At 40.5% G+C, this 15,825-nt stretch overlaps 2 protein-coding genes across 3 annotated transcripts in view; both read left to right on the forward strand.

Moving 5' to 3' along the window:
- Window positions 1-7,486, forward strand: part of Slc7a2 (solute carrier family 7 member 2) — a 62,313-nt gene extending 54,827 nt beyond the window's left edge. For both annotated transcript variants that reach the window (XM_090354014.1, XM_090354015.1), the window contains exons 10-12: window positions 722-888; window positions 2,840-2,948; window positions 4,130-7,486. In XM_090354014.1, coding sequence (XP_090210140.1) covers window positions 722-888; window positions 2,840-2,948; window positions 4,130-4,326 — 473 coding nt within the window. In that variant the 3' untranslated portion in view covers window positions 4,327-7,486. The remainder of the gene's footprint in view (window positions 1-721; window positions 889-2,839; window positions 2,949-4,129) is intronic.
- Window positions 7,487-11,716: 4,230 nt separating this feature from the next.
- Window positions 11,717-15,825, forward strand: part of Pdgfrl (platelet derived growth factor receptor like) — a 45,601-nt gene continuing 41,492 nt past the window's right edge. Inside the window, exon 1 of the mRNA XM_090354016.1 lies at window positions 11,717-11,930. Within this exon, the coding sequence (XP_090210142.1) occupies window positions 11,876-11,930 (55 nt within the window). The 5' untranslated portion in view covers window positions 11,717-11,875. The remainder of the gene's footprint in view (window positions 11,931-15,825) is intronic.

Raw genomic sequence — 15,825 nt, forward strand, 5'->3', positions numbered from 1 at the left:
CTGAGACAAAGTTACCATATCTTGATCACTGAAGATGAATGGAAGGAATTCTCAACAGTAGGAGTAGCAGAATATAAACTGGCATGCTTTGTTAGTTGTTAAGATATTTGCTTTGTGAAAGAATTGAGTTGGTTGCTGGAACTGCAACCTGATGGGATAGGAAAGTGCATAGAAGACCCTTCTTTGCTCACCAAAGATATTTTGAAGATATTTATAGAGCACCATCTGTGTGCTAGCTGTACTTCTGAGAACATGTGATATTAAGATACTTGGCCCTTGCTCTCAAGGAGCTTTATGGTATAATATTATTGGTAAGCTGTGGAAGGGCAGGCCTCTCTGAGAGCTAGAGGAAGGGACCTCTAATACAGAGGAAGTGGGGTGTCATTGCCTAAAATATAGAGACAAGGTGAAGATCAATTTGTGTTTTTTAAACATATTTGCCATTTAGAAAACAACCAGAGGAGTTCTCCAGCCCCAACAATGCCCTGTCAGCCCATTTGATATTCTGAGAATGGAGAATGTGATCCCAGAGGCACATTGCTGCAGGTGTGGGGTAGATAGCATCTAATGAAATAGACCACCTCTTCACAATTAAACGACAAAGAATCCAGTTTTAGCAAAGTAAATATGAACTAGAACTTGTTTCATTACAGACCATTAAGCTGAAGAGGCTGGGTAAGTGTGTATGTGCTGTCTCTGACTATGCCTCCTACCTACACAGCATTTCTCGTGTTGGGCCTGAGCATTCTGACCACTTATGGAGTCCAGGCGATTGCCATGCTGGAGTCCTGGAGCCTTGTTCTTCTTGCACTGCTGCTTGTTCTCTGCATCACTATCGTCCTCGTCATTTGGAGGCAGCCACAGAATCAGCAAAAAGTAGCCTTCATGGTAAATGGATTGAGAATTAGAGATTAGATACATACACACTTCCTCTGTGTCTTAATTTTCTATGAGTTGTTTCTTTAAAAGAGAAAGAGAGAAGGGCTGGGAGTTTGGCCTAGTCGTAGAGTGCTTGCCTAGCATGCACAAAGACCCAGGTTGGATTCCTTGGTACCACAAATATAGAGAAAAAGCTGGAAGTGGTGCTGAGGCTCAAGTGGTAGTTTCTAGCCTTGAGAAAGTCCAAGGACAGTGCTCAGGTCCTGAGCTCAAGCCCAGGACTGGCAAAAAAAAAAAAAAAGGGTGGGCCTGGGAGTTTGGCCTAGTGGTAGAATGCTTGCCTAGCATGCACAAAGACCTGAGTTTAATTCCTCGGTACCACATACATAGAAAAAAACCTGGAAGTGGTGCTGTGACCCAGGTGATAGAGCATTAGCTTTGAGAAAGCCCAGGGACAGGGCTCAGGCCCCAAGTTCAAGACCTAGAACTGGCAAAAAAAAAAAAAACAGTCGGGCACAGTGGCACACACCTGTAATCCTCACTACTCAGAAGGCTGAGATCTGAGGATCAAGGTTCAAAGCCAGCCCAGGTACAAAAGGGCCTGAGACTCTTTTTAACCCCTAGAAAACAGGAAGTGGAGCTTGGCTTGGCTCAAGGGTAGGATGTTAGCCTTGAGCTGAATTGCTCAGGGACACCACCCAAGCCTAGTTCAAACCCCAAGACTCAAAAAAAAAAAAAAAAAAAAAAAGCGTGTGTGTGTGTGTGTGTGTGTAAGAGAGAGAAAGAGAGAGAGCACGCGCTGGGCATTGGTGGCTCATGCCTGTAATCCTAGCTACTCAGGAGGCTGAGATCTGAGAATCAAGATTCAAAGCCAGCCTGGGCACAAAAGTCTGAGACTCTCATCTCCAGTTAACGACAGGAACAAGAAGTGGTGCTATTGCTCAAGTGGTAGAGCTGAAAAGCTCAGGGATAGTGCCAGGGCCCAGAGTTCAAATCCATAACCAACAAGAGAGAGAGAATGCCTGACAAAGTTAACCAATGAATAAGCCTATCAAAACATTGACAGCTTCTTTTTGACCAATGTATTTTCTCTCTACACTGGATGTCTTGCTCTCTCAAATACTTGAGTATGCTCCTGTCACAGAATAGGAGCATAGAATAGGTTAAAAAAAGTAATCTCTAAAATTAAAAGATAATGCATGAGGCCAGGCATAGTGACTCACGCCTATAATTCCAGCTATTTTAGAGGCAAAGATTGGGAAGATCGCATGATTCAAAGCCAGACAGAAGTTAGTGAAATCCCCATCTCAGCAAATAATTGAGGTGTGATGCTGCACAGTCAGTATAAATAGGAAAATTGTAGTCCAAGGCTGCTGTAGGAAAAACGGAAACCCTGCCTAATAAATAAATGAAGGGGAAAATGACTGAGGCTGTAGCTGTGGCTCAGTCCTAGCACTCTCATGCCCAAATTCAAATCCCAATACTTCAAATCAAAAACAGGAAAGAAAGGAAGAGGGGAGGATGGAGACCAGGAAAGAGAATGAATTTGTATATTTCTCCATTAATCCCACTTCCTCTAGCAGTTAAACTGTTGTATTGTCCTGTCCCATTAGAACTATCAGCAAGCCAGTGCTGATATATCACCCAGGATATATCTAGATTTCCAGAGATATCTTATTATTATTGTCTGAACTAGACCAGCAAATCCTGGACTAAACTGAAGCCCTAGCTGGTATTAACAGGTTCAATACATCTATAGTTCCTTGAGCATGAACAAATAATCTAAATTATAGCCTCCTTGTAGTAGTTTCTAGAAGAATAATTTTCAAGTTGTCCTTTTTGTGAGATGCAAGATTATTGATGCAGTATGGTAATAAGTATATGGCATCAATTGTCGCTGTCCTGGAAAACTATGCATTCAAAGTATAAATGTGTTCAAAAGGATGTTTTCTCTCCTTAGGTTCCATTTTTACCGTTCTTGCCAGCACTGAGCATCCTGGTGAACATTTACCTGATGGTCCAGCTAAGTGCAGATACCTGGGTCCGGTTCAGCATTTGGATGGCTCTTGGTAGGTCGTTTAATGCATGTAGCTTTTTCAACTCCAGCTCTCTTTTTCCTATTTCTAGAAATAAAGCTTTTAAAAAAAAAGTTTCTTTCTATCCCAATGAATAGCACATGTGAACACTTTTCTAGATGCTTTTAGATACCTTTTTCGTCATTTTTGAATCTCAGGGATCCAACCCAGAGTCTTAAGTACTGAACTCCACCTCCTAGCCCCTAAGCAACCCTTCTAACCCAAATCTCCTAGCAACATGGGGCTGGGAGTTTGGCCTACTGGTAGAGTGCTTGCCTAGCATGCACAGAGACCCGGGTTCAAGTCCTCGGTATCACACACATAGAAAAAAGCCGGAAATGGTGCCGAGGCTCAAGTGGTAGAGCTCTAGCCTTGAGAAAGCCTAAGGACAGGGCTTAAGCCCAAGACTAGCAAAAAATAAATAAATAAATAAAATTTTTAAAAACATTCATGCTAGCAACCTTGGAGAACCACACACATTCTGTTTTCTTGATGGGTGAGAGGAATCAAGTGCCCAGAGAAAAGTCACTTCCTGTAAACTCAAGATTCTCACCTAGTTCTGCATGAAAGAAAGGTAAGTTAACATGGCAAAATGACTATAACAAGTAATCATTTTCTTAGGATACTTAAAACATTGTCTCCTGGTTCCCTAGTTAGCCAGACTATTATTGACAATTGCTTTGCATTCAGATTTTTGTCCTCTCCTAGTGATATGACATGTGGAAGACATTCCCTGTCCTCTTCATTAACATAGAAGATACTTTTCAAAATAGCTCACTGTGACTCTGAGACTGCACCACTTGTATAGGACATGAATATCTCTTGATTTGACTTTGGTAATGTAAGATTTTTTTGGTGAAAGGGTATCAATATATGTGAATTAATGCACCTTCTATCTGGCAAATATCATGTAACCCTTTTACTAATTACAATAAAAAAAAATTTAAAAAAAAGATTTTTTTTAAGATTTATCACCTGGGCACTGGCTCATACATATAATCCTAGCTACTCAAGAGACTTGAGATTTAAGGGTCACAGTTCAGAACCAGCCCAGCCAGGGAAGGATTGAGACTCGTATCTCTAATTAGCCAACAAAAGAAAAAGAAGGTTTTGTTTCAAATAGTTATTTTCTGACATGCCCAAAACATGACTTTTTTTTCTCCTTCCCTACAAAGGTTTCCTGATTTACTTTGCTTACGGCATTAGACACAGCCTGGAAGGTAATCCGAGGGATGAAGATGATGATGAAGATGCTTATTTAGACAACATTCATGCAGCAACAGAAGAAAAGTCTGCCATTCAAGCAAGTGACCACCACCAAAGAAATCTCAGTTTACCTTTCATATTCCATGAAAAGACAAGCGAATGCTAATGCTTGCAAGAACCTATCTGATCTCATCTTACATTGCCTACACTGAGTGAACTCTGACTGGAGGTTGTCATCGGGTTCTATTGTTATGGGTTTGCTGCATATTTAGTTCATCCTAGTTTGTACTTTCTTGTTTGGACTGCATCTCCTCAGATGGTGAATTATGTGGCCAGAGGAACCTCCTGAATTCTCCTTCAGTGATGAATATCCCCAAACTCTTATGAGTGTGTGTGTGTCTGTGTGTGTGTATGCTTGGGAACTTGAATGTTATAAAGTTGTACTGTTATTGTGTAATCTTATCCCAGTGTTGTCACAATGGGTGGCATGTGCTGCACATACTAAAATAGAGGGAAGTCACTGAGTGGAAAGGTGTTTTACACATGTTCCGTATGATTGGGCAGCGATCACTTTTCTCTATTAGGCTCACTTGTCTTTTAATTTGGACAAGCTAGAAATGCAGTAGCTATCTTGGGTTCTGTTACTGGTCGGGGGTAAGAGGAAGGGAAAAGAAATGAGCCTTTTTTAAGTTATAAATGACAGTCGTGGCTGTAGTCTACATTTTCCCCATTTGGCGTGACAGTTTACTAAAACTTAGCCAGTAGGAGCGCTTTTTCTCCTATAGTACAAAGTAGAGGGTATCCTGTGCCCTACCCTGTAACACCCTTGGTCACTCTTGTCTAGGAGACTAAGAACCCTGCAATGTGACTCTTGTCTACAGTGAGGTCTGCAGCTTCTCCATCTAGCCGGTGACTTAAGGGGAGTACTGGGATTTCCTGAGACCCGAAAGCCCGAGAGTGGTTCCTGTGATCCAAAAGCAACTATAGATGCTTGTGAGAAGGATGTGTTTGAAAAGTTAGACCTATGCTTAGACAAGTAAATGCTAGATTTCATGTTTTAAAAAAAAAATCAGGCTGGGTGCTGTTGACTCTTGCCTGCAATCCTAGCTACTCAGGAGGGTGAGATCTGAGGATCACAGTTCACAGCCAGTCTGGGCAGGAAAGTCCATGAGACTGTTATCTCTAGCAAATTACCAAAACAGCTCAAAGTGGAGCTGTCACTCACAAAGTAGAGCTCTAATCTTGAGCAAAAAGAAGCTCAGGGGCAGCACCTAGGCCCTGAGTTCAAGCACAGGACTGGCAAAAAAAAAAAAAGTCACTTTTAATAAGCCACTAGAAACTCACAACTCGCACAGCTGGTAGAATGAATCATATTTTTTCCATTAACACTTAATCACAAGTTAGCCTTTATAACCTCTCACCACACAGAATTCACTCCTCCGCTTCTGCATTTTGCCTTATTCTAGATGAAGTAGCAAATTCTACTTTTATAACATGCAAAAGAGGAAAAGATGGAGGAATATGAAAAAAATGCCTATTCAAATAATAAAACACCCAATTAATATTAATTAGTTGATTAATTTGAATAATATTTAGCCCAATTTATTAATGTAAACATTATGAGTTACCCCATTTCTCCATTTTGCACTTTTTACTTTATTTGCTTTTAGATGACCATGCTGTCTATTAATAAAAGCACTGACGCTCTACATTATTACTTCAATGAGTTGAAAAATACTTTGTTTAAGAACATAATTACTTCAGGCTAATTTAATCAGATTGAATTAAAGCTATATAAAGCTATATAAAAGTAACATTTATAGTGACTAAATGCATTTTTATATGTAGGATTCTCTACTGTGTTTTACTTTATAATGCTTTCTGATGGTGGATTATTTATCTTCAGGCTGTTTTGCCCATCATGAGTTAATTTTTGTACAAATAGCTAAATGATCCATTAGATGGCACAGGAGGCTGGATGCATGTGGGTGACACTCCCAGAATTCCATGGTGAATGTCATCAAACATGCTGGTCAACCTGTATGATCCAAAGGCAAAGAAAGCATTTATTCTCTGGCAGTTTCATTTATTTTCTTGGTGCCATGAAAAAGCAACTTGCAATTGTTTTTTGTGACCATTGGTTCATCGTGACTAAATATGAAATGGATAGGTAGAAAGCCAGGGTCTCTGGCTGCTGGTGGAGTAGCATCCCTAACACAGAGCTCATTCCTAACATTCCATGATTTCCAGGGTGCACACAGTAAAATCTGAAGCCCAGGATTCCCTCTGTAATTGCATGTTCCATTTAAAAAGAGGAGTTGAATAAGCCAGGGATAAGGTATTTGTGTAAGAACCGTGAGCATGATCATTAATTCTTAGTTACAGCAGTAAACTGAACACCCCTTGTGTCTATAATCAAGCAAGAATAGGCCGTTCACACAAGAAATGTGAGCAATATTTAAACCATTTATTGTAACAAAAATCAAGAAATTTACTTAGAATTTGATTGGCAGCTAAAACTGTTAGGCCTACTGTGTCCAATTAGGAACAGAGTATAATTAAATGAGATATATATATTTTTTTTTAACAACGCTTCACAAACACAAATATCTATGGAAAAAGGCATTGTTGGTAGTCATGTTGGTCTTTTTTTCCTGTGTAGACTCGAACAGATGTGTGTTTGTATGTATGTAAGCACATTTACATATGTATGGATGAGTGTATATTTTGTGTGTGCCTCTGTGCATCCTTCAGATGTCAATGTATAAGTAAGTTGGGTTTATTATGGGCTCTGATTATGATATTGTTATGTGGATTAAAACCCACTGTTATGGGAAAAAATAATATTTTATATGGGTAGATATCTTAGGTTTTAAGCTATTTTAAAATATACCACAATTTTGTATTTTCTATAGAGTCTTTAAAGAAGTATTTATCATGTTTCTAATATTAAATCACTGAACTCTAATGTATTGAAACAGGTGCTTTGTAATCTGAATGGAGCTAGGGTAGAGACATTGGGGTATTTTTTTTTTTTTTTTTGCCAGTCTTGGGCATGGGCTCAGGGCCTGAGCACTGTCCTTGGGCTTTCTCAAGGCTAGAGCTCTACCACTTGAGCCTCAGCACCACTTCCGGCTTTTTTTTCTACGTATGTGGTACCGAGGAATTGAACCCAGGTATTCGTGCATGCTAGGCAAGCATTCTACCACTAGGCCAAACTCCCGGCCCCGACATTGGGGTATTTCTATTGACTTGCTTCCATTGTATCTTTTTATGCAAACCTATCCTAGAGTGTGCTTATTAAAGCAAAAACAAATACTCTTTCAGCACTTTGTCCTCTTTTTCTTTCTATATTTGAATTTATAACCCTTTGAACAAAACATTGTTTTAACCTTTTTTAGGATCACCAAAACGTTCTATATAGATTTGATTAGTAATCTGTCAAACATAAAGTCTTCTCCAAATAGATTAATGAAACCCCTTAAAAATCATGTACTTTTATATCACAATGGAACTCCTTTATACAGTTAATATATTCTGATAAGAAAGAAAGAAGCTAGAAGCTAGTGCCAGTGATTCATACTTATAATCCTAGCTATTCAAAAGGCTAAGACCTGAGTAACATGATTCAAAGCCAGGCTAGGCAAAAAAACAAACAACAAAAAAAATCCCAACAGTGTTGTCTCCAGTTAATCACTGAAAAGCTGAAAATATAACTGTGATCCAAGTGGTAGAGCACCCAAAAGCTAAGAGAAAAGGCTAAAGGACACACCCACAGCCTGTGTCTAAATCCTACTACAGAAAGTGACCTCTCCAGAACTGTTTAATTTAATTTTTAGTTATAATTGAATAAAAGTGGCTTATAGTACTTTTTTGACATATGCTGTTAGTTTTCATGAGAACTTCTTGTAATAGCACCTTAATTTTATATTCTCTCAAGAAGAATTTGTGAATTACCCTATAAAGGAAATGTCACCCTTACATTTATGGAGATGACTATGCAAACTCAAGCCTAAAAACTTTGGAAAAACTTAGTAGAACCTTTAATATTTACTAAAATATGGATTGTTACTTTTCCCTAGAGATAAGCATGTGTATCAGTTGATATATAAAACTAATATTGAAATTAACATTGACATATAAACTTCACTATCACCAACCCCACTTGATAGAAAATATCTGTTCCCAAATTACCTTCCTTTTTAAAGGATAACACTATCTTCTTTCAATTTTAATAAGAGATTTTTTAACTTCTTGAAAAAGTATTTGCAAAACTATTTTTTAAGTCCTGCTTGTTTTCGGGTAGTTGATTTAAAAGACAATTTCAGTAAAAACTGTGGAGTCCATTTTTATCCAACTTTTCTAAAAAGATTTGAATACTTAGCTAGAAAAGAAAGAAAAGTAATTGCCCTCCATTACTAATGGTGACAGGAAGAGGATGAGCCTCAAGCTCTCTCCTTTTAAAGCAGTGTTATAAATAAATGATTTGTTATTGTCATTTAAAAAAATCTGGGCACAATCCAGGATTACAAAATACATGATGAGTAGCACTGAGAGTCTAGCTCCCCATCACTTTCCGGGTGATGGAGACTCCTGATATACTCAAGTAACTGCCTTAAAATAAAATCTTTAATGGGATGCATGCATCGACTCCTCCTAAGGTCCCCGAGACTCTTAATCCAGTAAACTATCAAAAAGCCAGAAGTGGCTCAAGTGGTAAATTGCTAGACTTGATCAAAAGAAGCTCAGAAATAGCACATGTAGACCCTGAATTCAAGACCCAGCACCAGCACAAATAAATAAATAAATTCCTTGAGAATTTCTGTAATTAGTGTGGAAATTTAAAGTGGGGCTCTTCTTTTTGCCAATGCCAAACAGTGCCTTTTTGTATATTATCTACTTTATGAAATTCTTTTCCATTTTCTTATGTGTCAAGGGGAAAATGCTGAAGTTTTTTTCTTATATAATTATATTTAAACACTTAAAATAGCTTTCTGGTTTCTGAATTTTGTGAGGCTTCTTCTGTTATTGTTGTTTGGATATTGGTCTTTCTAGTATTTGTCATTGTTTATATTTACTCAGTTTATTCCCATTGATTTCAAATGAATTTTGTTATGGCTGAAACTACATTGTCACCAGGCACTGATGGCTCATGCCAGTAATCCAGAAGCTGAGATCTGAGAATCATAGTTCAAGGCAAGCCCAACAGAAAAGTTTGTCTTCAATTGTCTCCAATTAACCAGCAAAAAGCCAGAAGTGGAGCTGTGGTACAGGTAATAGAGCACCAACCTTGAGCAAAAAAGCTAAGTGAGTGTATAAGGCCCTGAGTTCAAACCCTAGTACCAGCACACACACACACACACGCGCACACACACACACACACACACACACACACACACACACACACAAATGGCATCACTCCTTGCAGGGAGCACTCTACTTGGCTATTAAGTGTCATGGCAGAAGCCACTGCCCCAATCGCTGAGCTATAATGAACATGCTCTGACCACTGGGATGGGTATTGCAGTTAGCATCCCAGTGTCTGATCCCAGAGTCAGGCGGCTTGCAACATTCAACACCCCCATTTACCCATTGGTGTATTCTTAGAATGCTGGGACAGGGTATGAAGTTAAATCTTCAAATGAAAGTAAGGTCATCTGGGATTCCTTAATCTCTATCCCAGCAACCCCATGAGCATGGAAAGCTGGTTGCTTCAAAGACGTGGCACTGTGGGGCTGCGGGCTGCATTTCTTGCATGGGCTTAGGAGTGTGGTATGACATAGCTGGTAATGAGCTATGTGTTGCCAACAGGATGGGTTGTTTACTAACAGTGATCTCATTGTTGGATTACTTGGTATCATTTACTTAATAAAAATGGTTGATGTAGCCTAAATCCTACAGAAATTCTCTGTCTGTAACAGCCTGCATAGACATTGGACTTATACAAGTATAAAGTTTTTAGTAAACAACATTCTAGTGATACTGTGTTCCCATTTTCTTATAAACTTGGATTCTTTTTTAGAATGTATAATAAAAGCTATTGCTGCTTTAACTATTGTAAAATATGCTTTCTAATGTAACCCTGTATTTTTAAATAAACTTTAATATGACTTACGATTTAGTAGGCTATGTACCACACAAACCAAAAGCACACATTTTATACTTAAACATTTTTTTTCTAAACTAAGGAGTGTTTGAAGCTCATAAATCCAATATAATCTCCATGAAAATACCTTTATTACACCCATCTGGCAGCTTAGAACTTATTGTACAATTGCCACATTCTGTGAAATAGAACATGTCATCACAGACCTGTCTTGTGTCATATTAAAAACCATGTTTTCCTGAGGTATTCTGCCCAAGATGACGCAGCTGAGCTCCAGAGCTTCAAGTGCCTAGAGGGGTTCAGTCCCCTTGACATGGCTTTGACCAAAAAGAAGCTCATGTGTGTTCAGCCCACCAAACTCATAGCCTATTAGTAGTTGGCTTTTCTGTCACTGAAACAAAATGCTTAAGAAAATAAAGCTTAATTCAGGGAAGGTTTATTTTAAGCCTGCGGGTTCAGAGATGTGGGCCCCTAGTCTCTTGGCTCTGTGTGTCTGGGCTTGTGGGAAGGTAGCACATCAAGCAGAAGGGTATGGATGAGGAAAGCTGCTCAGCTCGGCGGAGCCAGGAAGGAGAGAACGATGGAGGAGAGGGAAGAGGCTACATCTTTAGCTGCAGGACATTAGTAGCTCACCTTTATAATCCTAGCTGCCCAAGGTGAGAATCAGAGGACCTGGTTCCAAGCCAACCACAGGCAGGAAAATAATGGACACCATCTCCAAAATAAGCAGGAAAGGACTAGGCTGGAGATGTGGTTCAAGTGGTAGAATACTCACTAAGCTCAGCTGAGTTTCACTGTCAAGGCAATCATGTTAAAACACCATGGACGTAGACAGACACTGTAAATGATACAGTGGATTCTTTTCAAAAGGGATTGAATTCAGAGCCTGGATACTGTCCTGTTTCTTCACATTTTTTCACTCAGGGCTGGTATTCTACCACTTGAACCACCTTTCCACGTCTGGCTCTTTGCGGCCTAAGTGGAGAGAGAGGTCTCACAGATCTTTCTGCCCAGGCTAGCTTCCAGTTTGGATTAACAAATCCCTGTCTTCCAAGTAGCCAGGCTTCCAGGCATGAGCCTGATACAATCAGCCAAGCTTTGTGGACATGAGCCACTGAGGGATTTCGAATTCTCCTGTATCTGAAACTCACAGAGACCCTGACCTTTTGCACCTGTCCACATTAAACTTGCACCTGTCCACATTAAACTTTTAGCTGTTTGTTTCTTGAGGCTGCCACCCACTCCTGCCTACTCCCACAAAATGTAGCCCAAACTGCAACGCCCCGCGTTGGGACATACCACGCTGAGTGACTTGTCCTTGGCATTGGGCTCTGGGACTTTGTCTAGTCCCCGCCGAGACACGGCGCCGCGCCTCCCCTCTCCACCAGGGGGCAGGAGAGAGCACATCGCGCAGGGAATTCTTCCAATGCTAACTTTTTCCCCCCCAAATCCTGTCCCGCCTCGTGAAATTGAATCCTCCAGCGGTGGCGTCCCGCCAGTCCGCCCCGTCTGGCCGTGGCGCCCGCACTGAGGCAGCAGCGCCCCTGCCCTGCGCTGCCCTCCCGGCCGGCCTCGGACCCGCAGCCCTCCCCGCCCTCCCTGAGCCGCGATGAAGCTCTGGCTGCTGCTCGGGCTGCTGCTGGTGCACGGAGCGCTGGAGGATGGTGAGTGACCCTGACCGGGTGATTCATTCCCTGGCTTGTGCCATCTTCAGTCTCAGACACCCCCCCCCACCGCCCCCGGCCTCGGTCGCCGTCCTGCCAGCCATGTCTCTGTTAGCCTAGCGGGGTCTCCCTTCTTCGCTGGCCACCTCCCTGCAAGCCCACTTTGACCGTCAGGAGCCCAGCAGGGCTGCTCCAGGCCTCCCCCACCCCCCTCACCCCCAGCCAACCTCGGTGTCAACGTGTCAGTCTGGGAGGTGGCGAGGGCGCTGGGATCTCTGCCACCTCTGCGCCACGCGTCGCTCCCCCCCCCCCCGCCACCCCGTATAGGGTGGGGGTGTGGGAAGGGGAGCCACCTCAACACTCAACCCAAAACTCCATCGCTGTTACATTTCTTACGTGGTCCTGTTTAAAATGAAGTGGGGAAAGGGGGATGACAATACATTACTTTTCTTCTGCATATAAGACCTCACATCAATAAACCTTTATATATATATATATATATATATATATATATATATATATATATGATGTGTTTGTGTTGCCCTGGAATGTAGAGCCATAATCACGAGGTCAAGCTGTGTGTGTGCGCATGTGTGAACTCTGGGCTTTCCTCTCTGTCTTTGCTATTTCGCCCACAGTTGGAGTTCGAGCACTTAGCTACACCTCCAATCCGCAGACTTTATTTTATGTGAATATATGTGAATTGGTTTATACATATGATATATAAATAGATGTGTGTACATATAGCACCATTGTCTCATTGTTATATATAGGTTGTGTGTGTGAGATATTCGTATAGTACAGTTAGCTCATGGTTTTGCTTGCTCCATGAATGATTTAACAGTGTTATTTGTACAGTACATCGTTCATCAAGTTACATCCTGAAACCTCTCTTGAAATTCTTCTGCTATAGCCACAAATTTGCCTTGGTTTGGTTGAATAGAAGCTTTTGCTGTTATGCAGTCTCTGGCCTGAGCCAACTCAACCTGGCTCACATTTTATCCATTCCTCCATTCTATTTCCTTTCAATCTTAAGAAACAGCAATCTTTGCCAAAAATACCCTACTGTGCTTTGTGAAGTCCAGAGTGGCTGTGAAGATCCTCAAACCTAGAGTCCTGACTAAGGAAGTAAAGGCACCTTGCTCTAGGGAAGCAATATTTACTCTTCCCCACCCCACCCCCACTCACAAAAAGCAGGCATGAGCTCAGTTTGTAAAGCACAAGGTTAAAAATGATTCTGTCAGTTCCTTCTGTGTGTGCCAGTATGACAGACATGAGGTATTTGGTATCCTTTTTTGAATAGCACAGGGATGCCCAGCCAAAATAATTTCAAAGACTCCATTTACTTGTTTATACCCACCATGCCAGTCTGAGAAGCTTAAGAATTGGTGTCAGCCAATATATGCTCAAAATTGTGAATTATTAAAACCATCTGCCTCCATAAATCAGCATCTTTTTAAATAAAATACGATTCATTAACATTTAGAGATCAGAAAACATTGAATATAGACTGAATGTTTTGTCAGAAGTAATGGATAAAGTTTCAATGAGATAATCGCACTGTGATTTTTTAAAGTACTTATATACAATGTATAAGCCATGAAGAAAATGTTATACATATACTTGGAAAAGTAAATCTGCTTCATTACATTATATACAACCCTATCGCCATTTGTGTGTGTGTGTGTGTGTGTGTGTGTGTGTGTGTGTGTTTCATTTTGTGTGGGGCCAGGAACAACCAATGAGAATGAATTTTTCAGAAGGCCCTCTTCCATGGCAGTCTCTGATTAGCAGGTTAAGAAAAGCCTATACATGTATGCCACCAACTGAGCCCCCCCAGAATAAAACCTGTAGCCATGAGGCCATGATTTACCTTATCCCACCAACTTTCCGGAAAGCCTTCTAAATGGACAAAACTTCTCTGCGGGTATACAAGGGTGGTTATGTATCCTAACCCAGTAAAGTTTGCCTGGCCCATTTGAAAATGATCTTTTATTTTTTTGCCAGTCTGAGGGTTTAAACTCAGGGTCTGGGCACAGTCCTTGAACTTTCTCAAGACTATAGTTCTACCACTTGAGCCATAGCATCACTTCTGGCCTTTTCTGGTTATGTGGTATTGAGGAATTGGAACCCAGGGCTTTGTGCATGCTAGGTAAGTACTCTACCACGAGGCCACACTCCCAGCCCCCAAAGTGATCTCTTTTTAGAAATACCATTTCCTTGCATGAAGAAGGAGGCTAGAAGTGCATATAGGCCACCTGTGGCACGAAGCTGAAGCATGAAATAATATACAAACAGCCCTAGGTCCCATTCACAACATCTGATTTTCAGCATTTCTGTGGAATTTATGCTGCGATGTAAATGCACACAGATATAGCACTACCACGTTCACATTCAAGTGTAAAATCCACAGGCACTTAACCACCTTCAATATCCTACGTATTTATATTAAATGCCAGGAGCAGATGATGAGGTGTAAACACTGCTGTTTTAAAATGTATTATCTTTGAGTAGTTTTGCAAAGGGGTTACCACTCAACCCTTAGGCTTGTAAGTACAATTCCTCTGGATCAAGACTGTGAATTGTTAAAACCATCTGCCTACATAAATTAGCATCTGTTTACATAAAATACAATTTATATAAACAACATTTAGGAAAGGATTAGGGAAAGCTCATTCTCCCCTATCCAACCCTGCCTTTGTTTTTCCTGGTTGACTATTATGACCACATTCCTCCCTGAGCCCCACTTCTTCTCTTCACTCATATACTCATCTCCCCTCTTCTCTCCCTACCCCACACCTTTCAAGCTCTAATTTCCTGGATAAGTATTGATTGGTTCCTATTATTCTGTTGAGTTATGCCAGCCCCCTTGACTCATGCTAATTTGGCCTTCAATAACCCTAACACTGGTTTATTTCATGTCTTTTATGAAAGAGTTGTCTTTCTGAGATGATCAAATAGATTTATTATTGTATGAGGCCAATGTAGCCAGATCTCTAAAAAGGAAACAGAAATATACTTTGTGTCTCGACTTATTCCTTGGAGGAGGAAAAAGAAGGAAAAATAAGTTTCAGAAACCATTTTAGTAAATAAAGAATCGGAATTTCCTTCTTGCTTATAATGAATGGCAAATAGTGAATGTTTTAGAACCTTTAAGGTATGGCAATAAATTTGACATGCAAAAATTGTTATATAATTAAAGCTGGAGTATTATTTTAATAGTCAAGGTTTGAGGGAGGGGAAAGAGCAAGCAGTCAGAGGGGTGAGAAAAGTCCTAAGAAATATAAAAATTTTCCTTGGACAAGATCATAAGGCTCTGTCTTCTTGGTGCTGACCAGGAAAGATAATTAACAACAAATAAAGGTGTAATTTCTGGATGTGATAAATATTATTTTAAAAACCCATTCATCAGAGGATATTATTAGTTCCTTAAAGCAGCTATTGCAAATTATGGTTTGAGCAACCCTTATCTGAAATGCTTGGGAACAGAGATGGTTCAGACAGTGTATTCTGGAATATTTGGATGGATGGATAGGTAGATATTGAAGAAGTTAGAATCTTTTCTTTCAAAGTGGTTGTTTGACATTAGCATCATCATTTTAAGGATACGCGCCCCTTTTTTTCATGAACTTATTTTAGTTAAGCTGTATCCTGTTATAAGAATTGTTTTTCTTTTTTTTTTTTTGTGGATCATGGGGCTTGAAGTCTTCCTGGGCGCTGTCCCTGAGCTCTTCAGCTCAAGACTACTACCCTACCCTTGAGCCAAGCCCCACTTCCCATGTTCTAGAGGTTAATTGGAGATAAGAGTCTCAGGTCCTTTTTTGTGCCCAGGCTGGTTTTGAACCTTGATCCTCAAATCTCAGCCTCCTGAGTAGCTAGCCACCGAGCCTGGTGA

Source organism: Megascapheus bottae, chromosome 20 (assembly GCF_031878675.1).
Source record: "Megascapheus bottae isolate mThoBot1 chromosome 20, mThoBot2.hap1, whole genome shotgun sequence".
NCBI lineage: Eukaryota > Metazoa > Chordata > Mammalia > Rodentia > Geomyidae > Megascapheus > Megascapheus bottae.